The sequence below is a fragment of the Xyrauchen texanus genome, chromosome 30, assembly GCF_025860055.1.
Source record: "Xyrauchen texanus isolate HMW12.3.18 chromosome 30, RBS_HiC_50CHRs, whole genome shotgun sequence".
Classification (NCBI taxonomy): domain Eukaryota; kingdom Metazoa; phylum Chordata; class Actinopteri; order Cypriniformes; family Catostomidae; genus Xyrauchen; species Xyrauchen texanus.
This window is the reverse complement of record NC_068305.1, coordinates 9,277,010-9,296,941: the sequence shown is the minus strand read 5'-3', so window position 1 is coordinate 9,296,941 and position 19,932 is coordinate 9,277,010. Positions and strand designations below refer to the sequence as shown.

Genomic DNA, 19,932 nt, shown 5'->3' with positions numbered 1-19,932 from the left:
CCCAAAAGTATCTGTGATATGTCTTTTTGGCTCTAGTGAGTGTAGTATCCAAACATGATGCACAATTTTCTATTCTGGACTGGAAGACAGGGTAGAGTTTAAAAACTCATGGGAGAGTAAAAACTCCTATTTAAGATTTTTCACTTCTAATTTGTGACTACGCAACAAAGAGTAACCAACACATAAGACAGGGGAAGACTGACCCTGTTGTGTATGTGTGTGTGTGTGTGTGTGTGTGTGTGTGTGTGTGTGTGTGTGTGTTACAGGAGGACAGTGAGATGGTATTTCCACAAGGTTCATGATGTTAAGAGACAGCCACATTTGGAGGGTGGGCCACAGCCAAGGTCAAAGGATAGTGTAATATGCAGAGGGCTGTCAATCAACTGATCTCTGTCAGATCAAATTAACCAAAGTTTCACTAGAAAACAAAAGCCATCTTTATTATTCTTTCAGGGTTTGGATTCTTCACACTAACTTTGTCAGCAACATGTGATTTCCATTCAAGATCTTGTGAGGGAAGTGTTTGTGTGTGGCTGTGTGAGGGAGAGGGGGCAGGGGTGTATGAGAGAGGAAGTCCAGAGAGATTGTTTTACAGGACTCTGGGCAGAGCTGGCGCAAGCGAGAGAACGTGAGAATAGACGAGCGCAGTGAGAGGCTGGAGTAAGAATTAGAAAAAGTATCAAGGGAAGAAAGAGTCACAAGGACAGAGGAAGAGCTCTGTAGCGGGGAACATAATCACACACATTGCCAGGGCTCGCAAAGTCACTGCGGGTGGAATCATGGCCTCTGTGCTACTTCAATCTTTCTGTTTTCTTGGTATCCTATCAACACTCATACTTGAAGCTTACTCGCAAGAGTTTAACACAGTTTACAGGGTAAGTCCTCTCTTTTTGGCTGAGAAAAGATAAAGATATTCACAATTGAAATAATGTCATATAACAAAAGTCTCAGAATGGGTCCAGATCTAAGGTTATATATGTATTTTAAAGTATAAAAGTGCATGCTGTGGGTCTAGTGCTATTATTATTTGCACATATGCTTTTAATTTCAGAGCAAGTTCTGGAATATTTGAATTGTACTGCACTCTTTTTAGCTCTGCGTTCACACCCTATTGCACTGTTTCCACGTTCAAAGAGCATGATCAAATTCTCCCAGAACCAGTGTGTTTGACCTGTGCTATCCATCTTAGTTTTATAGCTCTATTATTTTGCACCTTATTTGTGTCCATTTTTATTTTTCCTATGGAATTTCAGGAGAAGCATCTGAGACAAATTGATCCTTGTATGAAACATGAGTCAGAACTCTATCAAGTATTCTGAACTGTGAGAGAGCAATCTTTGAACAGTAATACTATGGGTGTCCACTTGTTGAGTTGAATCTAATGTTGTATTGACATTCAGGGTTTAATAGGCCATGAAAACAAGCTGCAAAAGATCTAAATTGAGAGAGAGGTTTATGCATATGTGTAAGTGTGTGTGCCGTGGTCTGGAAAATTGCTCCCCCCAGCAGCTGTTGATCGTCTAGATCCTGAGGTTCTGAGGGCAATGTCACTCCCCACAGGAACCTCAGCAGAGGCGAATGGAGGCCAGTGGGCTATGCGAGTGGGACCACTTATATCTGTACCAATGAATTTGCTGTGGATCAGACGAGAAAAATCCTCTGTTACAAAACCCAATGACCTGTCTAACTAGAGAGCATCTTCCAAATTAACATTTCAGTTAGGATGCTTAGAACTCTGCTTAAAAATAGTTCAAACCAGCCATGGATGTTTAGCTGTTTTAATCTTGCCTAAGCTGGTTAAAACTAGTCTCCCAGCCTGGCTAAGCTGGTCTTCATCTGCTCTATCTGGTCTCCCAACCAGCCCAAGCTGATTTTGCTGAGAGGTCAGTTGGTCTCTTATCCTGATCCACTGAAAAGTACCCAAAACCTTTCTAAAGACAGAGCTTGGGCTGGTTTAAACATTTAAATTATATAATTTTTTTTTAAATAAAGCAGTGTTAAAGCCAAAAACAAGAGTTTAGATTGATTATACTATAGTTTGGCTCAAGAGGCTCTCATGTGAATGTAGTCAGATTTTCTGAAATTAAGTAATGATGTTAATCTCATGAGCTTGTCTGCACAGTTGGTGTGTGACATGTTGAAATTAATACGTGGTGTGTTCGTCCACTCACTCTATCTCAAAAGGAAAATATCAGAAACTTAATTGATTCTCTGAAGTAATGTAAACAGTGTAAGAAATAGAGAACGAAAGAGAGATGGATTGCAGACGAGGAGGAAACGGTTGTTGCCATTTGCGAGAATGTCTCTAACAGGCCTGAAATGTGTTTATATTGGCCAATGTGGATCCAACTCAGGACTGATGACACTTTGGATCAAGTTCAGTTTGAATAACCATATATTCTTTGGTTACAACCATTCCAAATTTTACTGTAATGCATGCAGAAGGCAATCGTGACTAATAGCTAGCTATGTGCTTTTATAGTCAGGCATGAAGTCAAGGTCAACTTTGCAGAATATTCTGGCCAAGAACGTCCATTTAGACAGGAAGTGTTCGTCTGACTGAAAAGTAAAGCAACCAAACCGAGTCATTAGTTCTTCCTCAGAAGTGCACATTGTATCTACCAGGTACCTTATACCACAACTTTATTTCCAGGTGGACTTGTATAAACATGTGCACTCTAATTCTTAAAAGTTGTGTAAAGCTAGCCATTCAGATTGGGGCTTGTGGTTTTTACAAGCGCTTGCCATTTCTGTGTGCAATATGCATCACAGTCTGTGGACGTGCAATCTGACACTGAGATGATGGATTTTTTTAGCTTGGCTACATGATAATCAACATAAATTGGCATGTCTGGGAAACAAGAAAAGAATACCCTACATTTTACAGTACATCTAGAACCTTCTACTGAACAGTTAATAGTATTAAGCTATTTGTACACTACAAAATGAAATGCACATTCAATGCCACATTCTGTACACAATCTATCCTTATTCATGAGTTTATGATCACATTTTAACAATCAATTCTTTGTTTCAAGTTCTTCTTTAAACGAGTAAAATGAACAGATTCTTAAACATTGCTATTATACAAGAATGCAAATGTACTTTCAGTTTCCGGATAACCATTTATTTGTAATTGTTTTCATTTATTTGGAAAAGCCATCCTTTGAATGAGACCTTGGACTCAAAGAGCCAACTCTGATTATATAAAACTGATTCAGAATAAATGTTCCTGTCTAATTACAACTGTAATCAGCTCCTCTTATATTCTGAGAGATAAAGAAAAATAGTTCAATTGGAGCAGAGATTGCTCATATATTTACTCTGTATCAAATTAAAGTGGGTTCTACACTGTTGAGACAGTGAGAGTGTGTGGTGTGTGAAGGTCGGCTTTGTTCTTCCTGGTGTGGGAGAGGATTGAATTAAATACATCTCACTACACTACATTGCTGTCATGCCACTCAATAATCCGGCAGAGAGTTCAGAGGGTATGAAAGAAATTCTTTCGAAACATGTGGCTCATTATCAGGGGCTACACTATAGACTAGTGACTGCACTATACCTTCAATTATACCTGCATTGATACAACTCCCCAAAGTAGATGTATACCTGTGACTATGTTTAACTGATTGATCCTAAATAAATCTTTGACATATAAACATTGTTTTGTTTTGTCCAGGTACTCAAAAATCAATGTCCTATCAATAAAACAACATGAATAAGGACTCTCAAATTTCATACGCAAACACACACTCAAGGCAGAGGTTTTGTTTCTCACACTGTTCAGCAATGACTCAAACATGGAATCTGCTCCAGCTTCCCACGATCCTTTGCTCTGAGAGTGCCCTGTGTATAAGTTCTCATGACAGCTGTTTAGCAGTCTGGTAAATCGAATCATTATCCAAGGGGGGCCCAAAAATACTGTAGCGCTTACATTGACTTCTGCCTTCATTTTCCAGGAGGCATCCTCAGAAACATTTGAGCTTATTGAATATCTTTTAATCTCTCAAGCAGCCTGTCCTATGTTCACGAAACGGCTCAGTCGGAGATGACTGAATTAAACAATTCTCACTACACTATATTGCTGTCATGCCACTCAATAGTAGAGAGTTCTGAGGGCATGTTTATTGGGGGTTGCATCATACAATTAAAACGTTTTACTATATACACCTTTATACAGTTGATAAAACACTCATAGATTCTTCAAACATGGAGACAAAAAATAGACAGAAACTTACCTTGTACAGTGCATAGGTTGTGTAAATTAGGTATCACATCTATGTCATTTTATTTGTGATCCATGTGTTTATTGGCAGGATCAAAAGGTGATAAGAAGCTCTGGCTTGGAACCTCACTGTTTTATTGGCAACATTATGATTCACATTAACCCACAACTAGAGGAAAGAGGAAAATATGACATTGTGCACACAGCAGCAGATTGTGAAATCCCGTTTGGATCTCTTAAGAGGAACACCAAACCTGACGAGACTTTTCGGTAACACTTTAGAATACTGTATCTTACTTAATGCATAACTAATAAGGAATTACTGCAGAACTAATAGGTCATTCTTCATTAACACTTAAGTCACTACTATTAACTACTAAGGAAGATGTGTTAACTAATAAGTATGTAATAGCATTTTATAGTTGTGTTAAGTAACAATTAGCTAATCAATAACTATTGAATTCGATCATGCCTTCTGATGAACTACTTTTAATTATCTACTAATTCAGCTTCAGGAGAAATGACTATTGAGTATCTACTCGTTAGTAGTTAATAGTAGTGACTTAAGTGTTAATGAAGAATGACCTATTAGTTCTGCAGTAATTCCTTATTAGTTATGCATTAAGTAAATACAGTATTCTAAAATGTTACCGACTTTTCCTTCTGGCATTGCATTCACACACACAAATGTAACCCCCATAGTGATGTCATCCAGTGTCAACCATTTTTCATCTGATGTTGTTTGCACTCGCAATTCAATAGCAACAACAAAATCAATGGCTGCAACCGAAGAAAAAAAAAAAGAGCAGCCTGACTTTCTGCCTAATCAGTTAATGGCTTAACCAACTGTTTTTTTTTATGAATAGAACTCTTAAGAAAAATTGTCTAAGAACAGTTTGAAAAGTGCATTATGTTCATGCCACCTCTGTATACAGCCTTCGATGGCAGTATTTTACAGTTTTCGGATGCAGCCAACAACACCAGGATCGTAGCTACAATTTGGTTAGGGCTCTTTTACACAAATAGTTTCTTGAAGTTACAGTCTTTATACTGGGTGCGTGAGCTGTGCAAGCAGCGTGTGGAAGCCGCAGTGAGAGGAAAGATTATGTGCCTATTTTAACCACTTAGCACATGCTGAGCTCAACGGAAAACATGTTGAAAATGTACTATAAATCTATTTATCAATAGAATATTTTACAATAAAAGCTTTTATGACTAAAAATAAATACTGTAAAACTACTCACCAATTGACTGAATAAAAGACATCTTGATGCTAGTTAACCAAGTAGTAAAAGGCATGCCACACTTTCCTCATGTAAACTAGATTTCATGATGGTTTAGTTTATAATAGAGTAAAATTACCAACTCTCGATATACACCTTATAATTTATATCCATTCTCGCAAGGAAAAATTGATGTAGTTAGTCAGAAATTACTTTATTTCCTGTATAGTCATACAGTACAAATAGTACAGATGCAATGGAAACTCAAAGTGTGTCTTTCGTTCAGGTCACAAAGCTCTGCTCACCCCTTTCTCACACACACACACACACATACACACATGCACGCACGCGTGCGCACACACACACACACACACAATATGTTAGACAGTCAATTCTCTTTGGATACTTTGTTGTTTTTATGTTATTTTTGTTAAGGGAATTGGAAAATTAGCACAATCCTGAGGCTAGCAGCTACAAGTTTGTTTACTGATGGCGGCTGCCAACTAGCGTTTCTCTTTTCTTTTTGCGTCATACTTGTTCGAATAATTACATGTTGCAGCACCTCCCAATGTCCTTCTTCTGGGGTAGAAGTACCTACCCCAGAGTAGGTGAAACAAGTCCCTCTAAAGTCCCTCAAAATGGCTAAGCGGAAGTACAGTTCCTTATTGCGAAAATGACTAGCAGTACTAATTCCAAGTAAAAGTACCAAAACAGGCTTTAGTTCCTGCCATGGGAAAGGGCCTATTGTTTATTAGAGCCTGTGCTCGGCCAAAGGAACTGAGAAGTGATAAAAAGAAGAGCGTTTGCACCTCATGGCAAATGGGGTTACATGGCTGCGTGCATAAACAATCCAATGCCCTTTATGGTCAAACTGGTCATCAGACGAGTTATTAATGTTGAGTGATTGCAAACAGGCAGAACAAAATCAATCAGGTTTGTGTCAAAATATCTGATCTGAGCATTAGACCCGGCAATGGCTGTATATTATGTCTTTAACATAAATGAAACAATAGTGAAAGGAAAAAACACTCACCGCTATACTGACAAGAAAAGCACTCAATGTTCTTAGTTTATTTATTTGATTGTTTCTTTAAGTTTTTTTTTTTTTTTACTTATACTGTATATATTTACTCATATAAAAAACATGAAGCAATGTTTACTTATAGAAATATTTACACAAAATGTATAATTCTCTCACCATTTACTCACCCTAATGGCTTCTCAAACTTGTATGACTTTCTACTGGCGGAGTTATATTTTGGAGTTACCCAAAACCAAGTGGATTTCTTCAGAAGACATTGATTAATCCATCGTATGAATCATATGGAATACTGTTACGGTGCCCATATGTCCTTTCTGGTCCCCGTTGACTTAAATCATATCTCCAATTGGTATTGAGAATTGTGAAATTATACTGGTATCGGTGTCAACTACTAAAATTATCCTAGTAGCTATGAACATATTGTCATGACAGCTCTTGTAATAATTTGTGCAAGATAGAGAAATCATAAAAAAATATTGTTGGACTAGGGTTATACGAAGAGGTATGACATTAATTCCCATAGAATTCTCAAACAGAAGAGAACAGAATTTCAAATCAGTTCAATACAGCATCAACATTTATATAGCCTCCTATCCAATACTTCTGAATAGAAATAGAAATGTCAGTGATGGACAGACAGATGGACAGACAGACAGATTGATAGATGGATGCAGTGCAACACTGTTTCAGAAGGGTTAAAGACTCTCTTCTGTTATAACTGATCTGAATGTACCATGCTAAAGTACTTCCATATGCTGTCTTTTGATGCCGTGAGACTGTTGTTCTGGTTTTGATTGCTCCCATATGACGGCCTGGTATGACCCTCAGGCTCTGCGGCAGAGTGCGGTTTTAGTATTGCATCCAGTTAATCACTAAGCCATCTTGTGAATAAAACAGTCAGGAGGGACCTACTGCCAAGTTTGTTCCTCCTCAAGCTCTCTTTGGGATTAAAAGAAATTACACTGAAAACCCTAAAAATTGTACTTAACTCAATTGACTGAGTAATCTAGTCCCCTCAGTTGAATTGAGTAATGGCGTCTCCAAAAATTGTGTAATTAAGTTGACTTAGCTTGGTGATCATATAGAATTAACTTAATTATTTAACTAGGTAACTAGATGCAAGTCGACTTAACTCATATTTACTATTGAAATATTGTATTGTAAAGTATTGTTTTTCTACTTAATTTTAGTTGAACTGACTCCAATTTAGAGCATATAATAACCAATGATGTCAATGGACAGGACATGTCGACTAATTAATCGGATTAATCGCATACATCATTATTTGCTGAGAAAGCCCCCCAAATAAAGATAATTAATCAATAATTAATTAAAATATCTATAATATAATATGTAGGGCCTATAATAAAAATATATTAAAGAATTTTAGTTTGAAATAAATTGTATTATTGTGGCAGATAAAGCATTGATGAGACAATTTAAAAAGTGACTTAAGAACTCAATATATTGTTTTATTCTCATATCATTGAACAAACCTACAGTTGATAGCAAATTTGTTTCCCATTGAGTTTGTCAGTGTGTCCAGTTCTCACAGTACGCATTCTTGTGTTCCGTCTGTGCTATTTTTAATTGTCACTCTATGTAAATGTGTATGCCCAAAAGTGCTGAACGCTGCACACTGTGCTAGATAGCTACCGCTTTGGGGTGTGTTTGTAGTATGCAAACCTAGTATGTATTGTCTTTCATTGTCTTCAGTACACGAGCAATAAAATAATTTTATATATATGCGATTACAGTTGAAAAGATGCCAGCTTCATTTCCTAATGCCCACAATGGTGCACACAACAGTGTTGATTTATTACACGTTTACATACCGAGCCTCCGTATTGCAACAATGAATGCGTACAATCATGATTTGAAGTCAGTTTGAAGTGAAAAAATACATAATGATGTGAATAAAGCACTGAATCCAGCAGAAACTCCAGCATTAAAGGCATATTTTAAGTGCTTATGACAGACTTCACTGTGTTCAGTTCACAGTGAATGACTGGCACCTGGAAAACGCTCGCTCACCTTCAGTGCAAAACGTGCCAGTGGAAACTTTTTCAAGAAATGTTTAATTAAGGCAACTTTATTTTTTTACAGTAATGACAACATATTGGTTAACAGTGCATTTCTGACTTTTGGCTTTTACAGTACTTACTGGTACAGTAAGTCTATCCTGAAAGGTTTACACATTATTGTTAAAAAATAATTTACTCTATGGAAAAATTGCTTCCGGAAACCTTACACTCTTTGTCTCAGTTTGTGATTTTACTCCCTTTATTGCTCATGTTTGTGCATTTCTTCATTGCAGGTATGTGCACGAGGCTTCTTCTTGAGTGAGCAGGAGACCTGTCTGCCCTGTAATTGTAAAGGGCATGCCGATAGCTGTGAGGACATCACTGGAATATGCATTGTAAGTTTGATTTCAAAACTGTTTCATGAAGGGCCGAGCAGGCCACCATCGGGCTGAATGGTTCTGAGCATGGTGAGGAAAGGTTCAGCAGGGTACGATTACAAATTGTTCTCGTTGACTCAAAGCCAAGATAACTTGATAAGTTAGATAACTAAGATAAGTTTCTAGATAGCTGGCCAAGTTTGCTAACAATTGTTGATAGAAATGACTGCATATTTAGTATTTCTCCATGTTTTATGATGTACTAGTAAAGTACATTATTTTTCTATGCGCCTCTTTCAACTGGGTGGGAGATTACGCTAGCTAGCTCGTTAAAACACAAGTATCATTCGTCCCAATGGTGGAAAAGAGACTATGCGTTCAACTTTTTCAACTATCTTTATCTAACATAATATTCCACAGCCAACTACTTTTAACAGTAAACAATGGGACCATGTGGAATGAGTCAATGCATTCTCTAAAGAGAATTTGGATTTTAATTGAAACCAAACTGCTATTGTGAGAAATCTCTAATGAAAACGATGTGGAGCCATTATGTTGATTGCAAAAGCTTCCAGTAAGAGTGAAAACCTCAAGAAGTCTAAATCATGCTGCAGATTTCTGGCGTAAATCAGAGCAATTACGGTTTCATAAGCAAATATGCTTATTTTGCTTGTTGTGCTTTAGGAATGTCAGAACCACACTGTTGGAGATTTCTGTGAACAGTGTGAAGACGGCTTTTTACCTGCATATCTTCCTGACGGCACCTTCAGTTGTAGACCGTGTGCCTGCCCGCTCTCACTGGAGTCTAACAAGTGAGTCCAGACTTCTGCACTTTATAACCATAACAGCACTTAGGAGACAGAATCATACTTTTCCCGTGTATAATAATAATCATAATAATAATAATAATAAAACACTGGTTAATTAAAAGCAAACAATAAATTAAACGGTTCTTAGTCTTTCTCTGACAAAGTTTCTCCATCATTCACTGATAAATAAAAGGGATTGTGTCTGAGCATTGAACTTGTTCACTTGCACCAGTATCCTTTCAGTTCAAACTAGTTTTCAGTCTCTAAAGCACACATGTAAAAGCACTGATTATTAGATGCTGTTAATACTGTGTTAATATTGTACTTTTCTATATCTACTCAAATGTACAAAGATAGAATTGTATAAATTAAGTTTTGTACAAATACTCTATGTCCGATAGATGGTTATACATTTTTGTTAATAAGGTCTCTAGCATAAGGGATCAATTATTCCTCCTTTAACATGTGTAGAATAATCGGGTTTAGGGAGATTCTCACCTACTTCAGAGAAATCCATAAGAAATTGTACATCAGTTGCAACCATCTAATTGTCATACAGATGTTGTTGCTTTAAGACTTTTCAGGGAAGTCATCAGGACCTTAGGCCCTGCATTGTTGTCTATAGTAAAAAGCTTGCTAGTATCAGGATGTCCTAGATGAGTTGAAGATTGTGATAGTTTAACTACCTCTGAAGAAATCCTCATTAGATCCTATAGTTGTGAATAACTATTGACTAATCTTAAAGTGATCATTCATCCAAAGGCGGAAATCGCGGTAGGGTCGGGGGGTCAGGACCCCCCCATCTGAGGGTCATCATTCTTAAAATAATGTTTATTGTCCCCCCCAACATTTTTATGACATTTTCGCCCCTGCATTCATCTCTCAAATATTAGAGAAAGCTGTAGCTACAGTATACAGCTTTGGTGGTAGTGAAGGATAACAATATTTTTGAGAAATGTTTTTCAGGATTTAGAGCAAACAACAGTGCAGAGACTGTCCTTTTTAAGGTGACAAATAACTGAAGTGTTGCTTTATTTAAATACAGCCTTTGATACAGTTGATCAGATCATTTTAATTGATACATTGAAGAGATGGGTGGGAATATATGGGGTGGCATTATATTGGTTTGTTTCCTACTTGTCAAATAGGAAATTTGCAGAGTTTATTGGAGATGAGATGCCCTCCTCTTCAACAATTAATTGTGGTGTTCCACAAGGATCCCTGTTAGGGCCAATATTGTTTGCACTATATGCAGTATGTTACTGCAGTATGTTACTGCATGGTTGTGTGATTCGACAATTCAACATTTATTTTAATTGATATGTAGATGACCTTCAGTTGTATTTTTCTTTGAAGCCAAATGATCTGACTAATTTAATTGTTCTTCAAGCTTGTATAGCAAACCTCAAATTTGAATGGCATGTAATTTTCTTCAGTTAAAAACTGTTTAAATAGAGTTTGTTATATTTGGTCATGGCTTTAAAAAGAGTCAACACTTAGACAGGTGGTGAGAAATATTCAGCAGGTGGTGAGACATTTGGGCGTCTATTTTGATACAAATACAAATTTTGAGTTCCATATCAGGCAGTTAGTTCAGTCTTGTTTTTTTTAGTTCAGATGAGGAACATTTCCAAGGTTAGACATGTCTTAAATATAAGGGGTACAGAGAAGCTTACACATGCTTTTATTTAGACTCACCTAGATTATTGCAATGCCCTGGTTCAATTTTAAATCAGTGCACTTTAGTACAGCTCCAATTAATGCAAAATGCTGCAACTTTAGTTTTGACATGAACTAGATTATTCACTGCAGAAAATCGTAGATTTTTTATTAGGAATGACAACGAGGCTGAGAGGGATTGATGTACAGTCTTTTCAATGGACTGTCCTACAGTTTAAAGTGTTTTTATGAGTTATAAAACCCAGATATCATGAGTTGTGGAAAATCAGATGTGATCAAGGAGCTTTTTACTGCTTTATACCATGCATGCCATTGAAGAGATGGTAAGTCTATCCCTCATAGCCTCGTCAACATTCCCATTAAAAATCAAAGATGGCGCTACAGTGAATAAGGTCTATTACATACTTTTCATTGATTACCAATTCATTTTGGTTGATTTTAAGATTTTATTAAATTACATATATGGCATTACATGGGTTGGCGCCAGAATATTTAACAGAACTTTTAAGACCTTATGAAACATTTAGACTTCAAAATCGTTTGGTTATGTATGTAACCTCCGTTCCCCGAGGGAGGGAACGACATGTTGTGTCGGAGAAGCGACACTAGGGGTCTCTCTTGAGCGCCGATATTCACCTCTGACCTATTGAAAAGGGCAATGAGCAATGGCAGTCAGTATTGGCATACCCCGCCCCCGCATGCGGGTATTTAAGCGGGGCAAATACGGAAGTTCAGTCAGGATTTTTCTAAGGAGCCGGAAATGGTACGGCCACAACAGTGGCTCGGTTCAGCGACATGGCGGAGGAAAGACACAACGTGTCGTTCCCTCCCTCGGGGAACGGAGGTTACATACGTAACCAAACGTTCCCCTTCTGTGGCTTTCTCCACGTTGTGTCGGAGAAGCGACACTAGGGGACCCATTCCAATCTTGCCATGCGCTGAACCGTGTATGTGAACCGCCGATACAGAGGCGGGCAGGGATTCCATCCAGTGCCACGCATCGTCCGTACCTGGCTGCACGTACCCTTCCCCAATGCCCCATAAGAACATCGGGATCCTTTTGGTTACCCTGGGGGGAACAAGGCGATGTTTGCCAACATGGGAACGGGCCAGCCTGGCTGGGCCTCTTTTCTCTCTATGTTTCTCGCATAGAGCAATCACGGCCGGGGCCCTTACACGCATATAGGGAAGGGGGTCTTATCCCAGACCCTGCGGAGACCACACCTGCCCTTTTTCTTGGGGAGGAAAAGTGGTAGACACGTCACACGGCCGTCTTAGAGCTCATGTGGAAAGTATGGTGCGGTGGTAGATCCAGCCTCGAAAGGGGAGTTGCTACAGCACGGCGACCGAGGCAGCTGTAACTGCCTAAGGGGAGACACGGGGTCCGCTCGTAAGGGGACAGAACCGTGGAGTTACACACAGGGGAGTCCGAGCAGGAGGCCTTACCTGTGGAGCACCTATACCAGTACAGGGTAGCCATTAGGGTACCGCGGTGGCTGGGTCGGCGAGTTCCTCCGCTGAACCAGCGGACCCGGAGGGCTGGGGAGGAATCGACCAGGGGCCCGACTTCGGAGTGGAAGCCCTGGGAAGAAGAGCACTACTTTACCTTGGCGTCAGGAAAAGGGGCTGAGCGCAAGCGATCCACCCGGCCGGTCGGTCTACGTGTTACCGAGTTCTACGGGCTCGGACCTGACAAAACACGAGGCGCTAACTGACTCAACGCGGAGGTTGTAAAACCTCGCTGAAGGTGTTGGGTGTTGCCCAACCCGCGGCTCTGCAGATGTCTGCTAGGGAGGTGCCCCTGGCCAGTGCCCACGAGGACTCTACACCCCTTGTTGAGTGAGCTCGGACCCGCAAGGGTAGGGGCACGCGACCTGGGTGTGATAAGCCAGTGTGATGGCGTCGACAACCCAGTGGGCGAGCCTCTGTTTGGAGATGGCATTCCCTTTCTGCCGTCCCCCAAAGCAGACAAAGAGCTGCTCAGAGCGTCTGGTGCTCTGTGTGCGGTCCAGGTAAATGCGCAGGGCGCACTGGACATAGCAACGAAAGGGCTGGGTCTGCCTCCTCCGGGGCAGCGCTTGCAGGTTCACTACCTGATCTCGGAGCGGTGTGGTAGGAACCTTGGGCACATAGCCCGGTCGCGGTCTTAGGATCACAGACGTATCTGCCGGACCGAACTCCAGGCAAGTGTCGCTGACAGAGAACGCTTGCAGGTCCCCAACCCTCTTGATAGAGGCAAGCGTGATCAGCAGGGCCGTCTTAAGGGAGAGGGCCCTGTGTCCAACTGATTCAAGCGGCTCGAAGGGAGGTCTCTGGAGTCCTGCCAAGACTACCGAGAGATCCCAGGAGGGAACTAGGCCTGGCCGGGAGGGATTCAACCTCTGGGCGCCTCTCAAGAACCTGAGGATCAGGTCGTGCTTACCCAGAGATTTGCCGTCTACAGGATCGTGGTGGGCAGCAATAGCTGTCGCGAGGAGCCTGAGTTCCGAGAACCAAGTCCGAGTGGGCCAGTAGGGGGCCACCAACGTGACTTGCTCCTCGTCCTCCCTGACCTTGCACAGCACCCGGTGCAAGAAGGCTCACTGGGGAAATGTGTACTTGCGCAGCCCGAGGGGCCAGCTGTGTGCCAGCAGCGTCTGTCCTGAGGGAGCCTCTGTTAGGAGCGTACCAGAGCGGGCAGTGGGAGGTTTCCTGGGCGGCAAACAGGTCTACCGGGCCTTGCCAAGCCGTTCCCAAATCAGCTGGACCGACTGGGGGTGAAGCCTCCACTCCCGCCCGGGCAGGCTTTGTCATGATAAGCGGCGTCCGCTACGACGTTGAGCTTGCCGGGGATGTGAGTGGCACGCTAGCGACCTGAGTCGCTGCTGGCTCCATAGGAGGAGACTGCGGGTGAGTTGTGACATTTGGTGGGAGCGTACGCTGCCTTGGCGATTTATGTACGCCACCACCGCGATGCTGTCCGATCTCACGAGGACATGTTTGTCCCGAACTAACGGGAGGAACTTCCTGAGAGCAAGAAGGACGGTCAGCAACTCCAGGCAGTTGATGTGCCAACGCAGCAGGGCCCCTTTCCAACGGCCCGCTGCTGCATGCCCGCTGCACACGGCACCCCACCCGGACCGGGAGGCGTAGGTTGTGACCAGAACGCGTCGGGACACCTGCTGCAGGGGCACTCCTGCCCATAAAAAGCAGAGGTCTGTCCAGGGTCGGAGTGTTTTGAGGCAGGCGGGGGTGATTCTTACCCGATGCGTGCCGTGGTGCCATGCTTGTCTCGGGACTCGAGTCTGGAGCCAGTGCTGGAGTGGTCTCATATGCATCAACCCCAGCAGCGCGACCACCGTGGAGGACGCCATATGCCCCAGGAGCCTCTGGAAATGTTTTAGAGGGACCACTGTGCCTGGCTTGAATGAAGCGAGGCAGTCCAGCACCGACTGAGCACGCTCGCTCGTGAGACGTGCTGTCATTGAGACTGAGTCTAACTCCAGCCCGAGAAAGAGATGCTCTGAACCGGAGTGAGCTTGCTCTTTTCCCAGTTGACCTGAAGCCCCAAGCGGCTGAGGTGCCGGAGCACCTGGTCTCTGTGTGTGCATAGTAACTCTCGAGAGTGTGCTAGGATGAGCCAGTCGTCAAGGTAGTTGAGTATCGCGGATGCCGGCTACTCAGTAGCGGGGCAAGGGCTGCCTCTGCGACCTTCGTGAAGATCGCGAGGGACAGAGACAGGCCGAATGGGAGGACTTTGTACTGAAACGCCTGGCCGTCGAGCGTGAACCGTAAGAAGGGTCGGTGTCGTGGCAGAATTGAGGCGTGGAAGTACGGCGTCCTTCAGGTCTACTGCTGCGAACCAATCTAGATGCTGAGCGCCAGCCAGAATATTTCTCTGCGTGAGCATTTTGAATGGGAGTTTTAACAAGGCCCGATTGAAAACTTCGCAGGTCCAGGATTGGTCGTAAGCCGCCGCCTTTCTTGGGTACAATGAAGTAAGGGCTGTAGAAACCCTTCCTCATTTCGGTTGGAGGGACGGGCTCTACCGCGCCCTTGGCTAAGAGGGTCGCGATTTCTGTGCGCAGGGAACTGGCATGCTCGCCGTGTACTGCGAAAAAGCGGACGCCCCTGAAGGGGGGCGGGAGCCGGGCAAACTGAATTGCGTAACCGAGTCGAATGGTCCGGTGCAGCCAGCGTGATGCGTTGGGAAGTGAAAGCCACGGCCAGCCGGGGGGCAGTCGAGGGCAAGCGGAAGGCAGGATTGCCGCGTCCGGTGTACCGGGACTGTCGTGATCTGAAAGCAGATTGCCGTGAGAACGGCATTTGTGGGCCATGTTACCCAGAGGCAAAGGAAATAGCTCTTTTATTGAGAATGTGGGTACCACAGCCCCCGTCAGGGGGTGTGGCAAATGAAAAAACAAAGGATTCTCCTCCAGGCCCTCCACCGGGGGATGGAGCGGTCTTACCACCTCCGGAGCTAACGTCTTCGGCTCTGGGTCGGCTGTCTCAGGAATGCTTGGGAGCCTTCCAGGTCCTAGAGGGGGTTCGTGAGACAGGGGGCGTGCGCCGCCTGCGGAGTGCTCGACGCTGGGGCTGAGAGAAGGGCCTGGGTTGAGGCGGAGCAGGAGCTGGTTTCTTCGCAGGGGGACGCCCTCGGTGGGCAGACGGGGCAGGGCCCGTAGCGGCAGGTCTGCGGCGGGGCATGATGTGGGAGATGGCCTCCGTCTGCTTCTTCACCACGGAGAACTGTTGGGCGAAGTCCTCGACGGTGTCACCGAAAAGGCCAATCTGGGAGACAGGTGCGTCCAGGAAGCGATTCTTATCAGCCTCACGCATCTCGACCAGATTGAGCCAAAGATGGCGTTCCTGGACCACTAGGGTGGCCATCGTCTGTCCGAGTGCCTGCGCTGTGGCCTTCATCGCTCTCAGGGCAAGGTCGGTCGCTGAGCGCAGTTCCTGCAGCACATCAGGATCAGGTCTACCCCGTGCATGTTTCTGAGAGCTTTGGCCTGGTGGACTTGCAGGAGGGCCATCACATGCAGGGCGGAGGCAGCGCATCCAGCCGCACTGTAGGCCTTCGCGTTGAGTGAGGATGTTGTCCTACAGGGCTTGGATGGGAGTACGGGGTGACCGCACCAGGAGGTAGGGCTACCGGGGCATAGATGGTACACAACTGCCCTATCGACATGGGGAATCGCGCCGTATCCGTGGCACTCTCCGCCGTCGAGGGTGGAGAGAGTGGAGCAGGTGTCACCTAGACGAGCGGAGAGCGGGGCTCTCCACGTAGACGTCAGCTCATCATGCACCTCCGGGAAAAACGGGACCGTGGGGATGCGAGGCCGCGAACGGCGCGCTGCCCCCAGGAACCAATCATCCAACCGTGAAGGCTGTGGGGAGGATGGAGGGTTCCAATCCAACCCCATGCTCACGGCGGCCCGGGAAAGCATGTCAGACATCTGCGCGTCGGCCTCAGCCTGGGCCTGCTGGCAGTCGAGGGGAGTCCTCAGCATCAGACACCGCACTCTCCGATGCAGCGGTGAGCTCATCTGCTTCAGACTCGGGAGGATAGACGGCCAGGCTGTGAGGCGGGCCGCTATCGCCGCGAGCTTGGACGGGGACCAGCGAGCATGTCGGGGAACGGGAGGTTTGCGGGGGGCTACCCGGCGAAACCAAACCCGCTGCCGCCCCCAAATCGCCCCCAGCGCCAACCGCATCGTCCTCAATCCCGGGGTGCAGCTGGGGTGGCTTGCCTTCTGTTGAAAGCAAGCCGCGACCGCAACGTGGTCATGGTCATGTTCTCGCAGTGAGAACATGAACCATCCACAAACGCCGCCTCGGTGTGATCGCGGCCCAAACACACGAGACAGCGCCTGTGGCCGTCTGAAGCGGAGAGGCTTCTACCGCATCCAGGAACGACACGGGGCGGAAAGGCATCTTGAAAAAGCCGCTGTGTTTGCTCTTTTAGAGAAATTTGCTCTTTTACAGGAAATTACTCTTTTAATACACAGTGTGTGTGTGTGTGTGTCTGCGCTGTCGAAGCGCTCAGGGGCAACAATGCACGCCGTGCAAAGTACAGAGAAAGCCGCTGTTGTGCGCCATCAGATCCAACAGCAAGCAGATCGTCAGAGATACAGGAACGTTCAGGGTGTGTATTCTCGCAGCAGACTGCAAACAGACCATCGGCTCCGAAGAAATTTTCTGACTAAACTTCCGTATTTGCCCCGCTTAAATACCCGAATGCGGGGTATGCAAATACTGACTGCCAACTCTCATTGGCCCTTTTCAATAGGTCAGAGGTGAATATCGGCACTCAAGAGAGACCCCTAGTGTCGCTTCTCCGACACAACTTGGAGAGAGCGACAGAAGGGGAACTTCTTGACATGAAATGTTGGCTGTTTTAAGACGCAGACACAAAACGAATGGTTTTAGAGCATTTGTAGTGAAGGCCTCACGATTATAGAACAACCAGCCCTGGGATTTTAGATATGCTGAATCTGTGTCTGTTTTGAAGTCTCGTCAAAAGTCTTTGTATTGGTCTGTTCTTACTGCTATGTGAATGTGTTTCATTGAGTGTGTTTTGATTTTATGTTTTGTAAAGTACATTGTGCTAAACTGCTAAAAGGTGCTAAACTGAAATAAAGTTATTATAAAATATCTACAAATACTGATGACATCACCATGCAACATCTTATGTCAACTACAGTGACTCCACTCTGGATGTGTCATTAAAAGTATCACATTCATCAATAAAGCTGCAATTATATGAGCATCACAATTGAAAATTTCTCTGTAACATCAACTGGACCTGGTAAGGAGTCCACAAAAACATAATAAATATAGTATGTATGTATATATATATATATATATATATATATATATATATATATATATATATATATATATATATATATATTATGGCTGTCAATCGTTTAAAAATTTTAATTGAATTAATTACATGGTGTCCCGATTAATTAATCGTGATTAATCGCATATTATACAAATATTTACTGAGAAAGCCCCTCATATAACAATAATTCAATATATAATGATGAAATAATGATACATAGTTATCTTTAAATATTTAAAAAGTATATATATATATAAATAAAAACTATATTCAGATAATTAAAATGCATTACATTCTTGTTGCAGAAGAGTTAATCATTGATAAGACAATACAAAAAGCGGCTTTAGAATACAATGTATTGTTTACTACCATATTATTGAACATAAGCCAATCATTGGCATACAGTTCACAGCAATCCATTTCACAAGTGAATTTGTCAATCAGTTCTAGATTTATTATTAGGGCTTGTTTAAGGATCCGTCAATGAACAGCTGCGTCAGACATGCTTGTGTAGCGTCTTGGATGCTTTGCATCATAAACATAAAATGTTTAGGTTACTATGTCAAGTTAAATATAGTTTAATACTTAGAACACATATTGAGATCACTTAGTTCGGATTTGCGCTCCATCAAGTGTTTTGAACGCAAGAACGTAACACGTGTTTGTGTTGTTCTGCTGCTCAAGGGCGTTTTTCTTCACTGTATAAACTGCACATTGCCACGCAGCTGAAGCTTCACTTATTGCCCTCTGGAGTAAACAGGTGGTACTACAAGCTTGCATTACTCATGAATCTTCCATATTACGGTCCAGGGACATTGCGATTAATGGCGTACATTTTTTTAACGTGTTATTTTTAGTCAAATTAATCTAACTGAATTGACGCGTTAAATCAACAGCACTAGTATATATATATATATATATATTATTTATTTTTGTCTTTTGAAGATGTATAGCCAGGGTCCAAAATTAACATTCGCTATGTGCCAAATGCAAGTAAAAAAATAATTTTGGCACATGTGTAAATTTATTAGGAAATGCAATACAATCAATGGTTTAAATAACTACCATATAAGGATGTTAATCTGACTAATGTAAGTGATACAAATCAAACTCATTCTACGCCATCTACAAAAGAAAACATACATTTGCTTTTCTTCAGTGGAAAATTTACCATAATGAGTTTCTAGAACTCAATCACGAATATGGAATATTTCTTGCAGTAGAGGACTAAAAATAATGCAACATATTTGTAACAAGTATTTATGGACAGAACTTTTGGAAATTTTTATTTTGGATAAATAAAGAAAAAACTTTTTTGAAGTGGCTTTGGTCATAAAAAAGAATGAATTCTCTCTCAGAGAGAGGGCAGCAATCTCTTTGATGACTTTGATTGTTCTGTGTGTCCACAGCTTTGCAGCCCACTGTGATAAAAGGGGTGATATTCTGAGATGTATGTGCCAGGAAGGGTATGTTGGACACTACTGTGAGAGGTCAGTTTTCCACCCATACACAGCACATTAAACAGAAGATGCTTTTTCGTGTAGTGATAGGCTGATAAGTTCATGGATGGTGATTTTCCGTTTGGAAACATTTTTAGTGAATTTTGCATGAATATTGTGTAAAATAAGTGTTTATTCCAGCAATTTTGTGCAAATACTGTATGTACTTTACATATCTCCATTATTCCGGCCACCCAGCTAGATAACAGTATCGGCATTGCCAT

General features: G+C 42.9%; 1 protein-coding gene across 2 annotated transcripts in view; it reads left to right on the top strand.

Annotated features, from left to right (window-relative positions):
- The first annotated feature begins 565 nt into the window (after positions 1 to 565).
- LOC127624262 (laminin subunit alpha-4-like) overlaps positions 566 to 19,932 on the top strand; it is a 66,128-nt gene continuing 46,761 nt past the window's right edge. Inside the window, exons 1-4 of one of the 2 annotated variants that reach the window (XM_052099005.1) lie at positions 566 to 875; positions 8,808 to 8,909; positions 9,576 to 9,703; positions 19,619 to 19,699. In XM_052099005.1, the coding sequence (XP_051954965.1) occupies positions 780 to 875; positions 8,808 to 8,909; positions 9,576 to 9,703; positions 19,619 to 19,699 (407 nt within the window). In that variant the 5' untranslated portion in view covers positions 566 to 779. The remainder of the gene's footprint in view (positions 876 to 8,807; positions 8,910 to 9,575; positions 9,704 to 19,618; positions 19,700 to 19,932) is intronic. The other variant, XM_052099004.1, reaches the window with a different exon arrangement.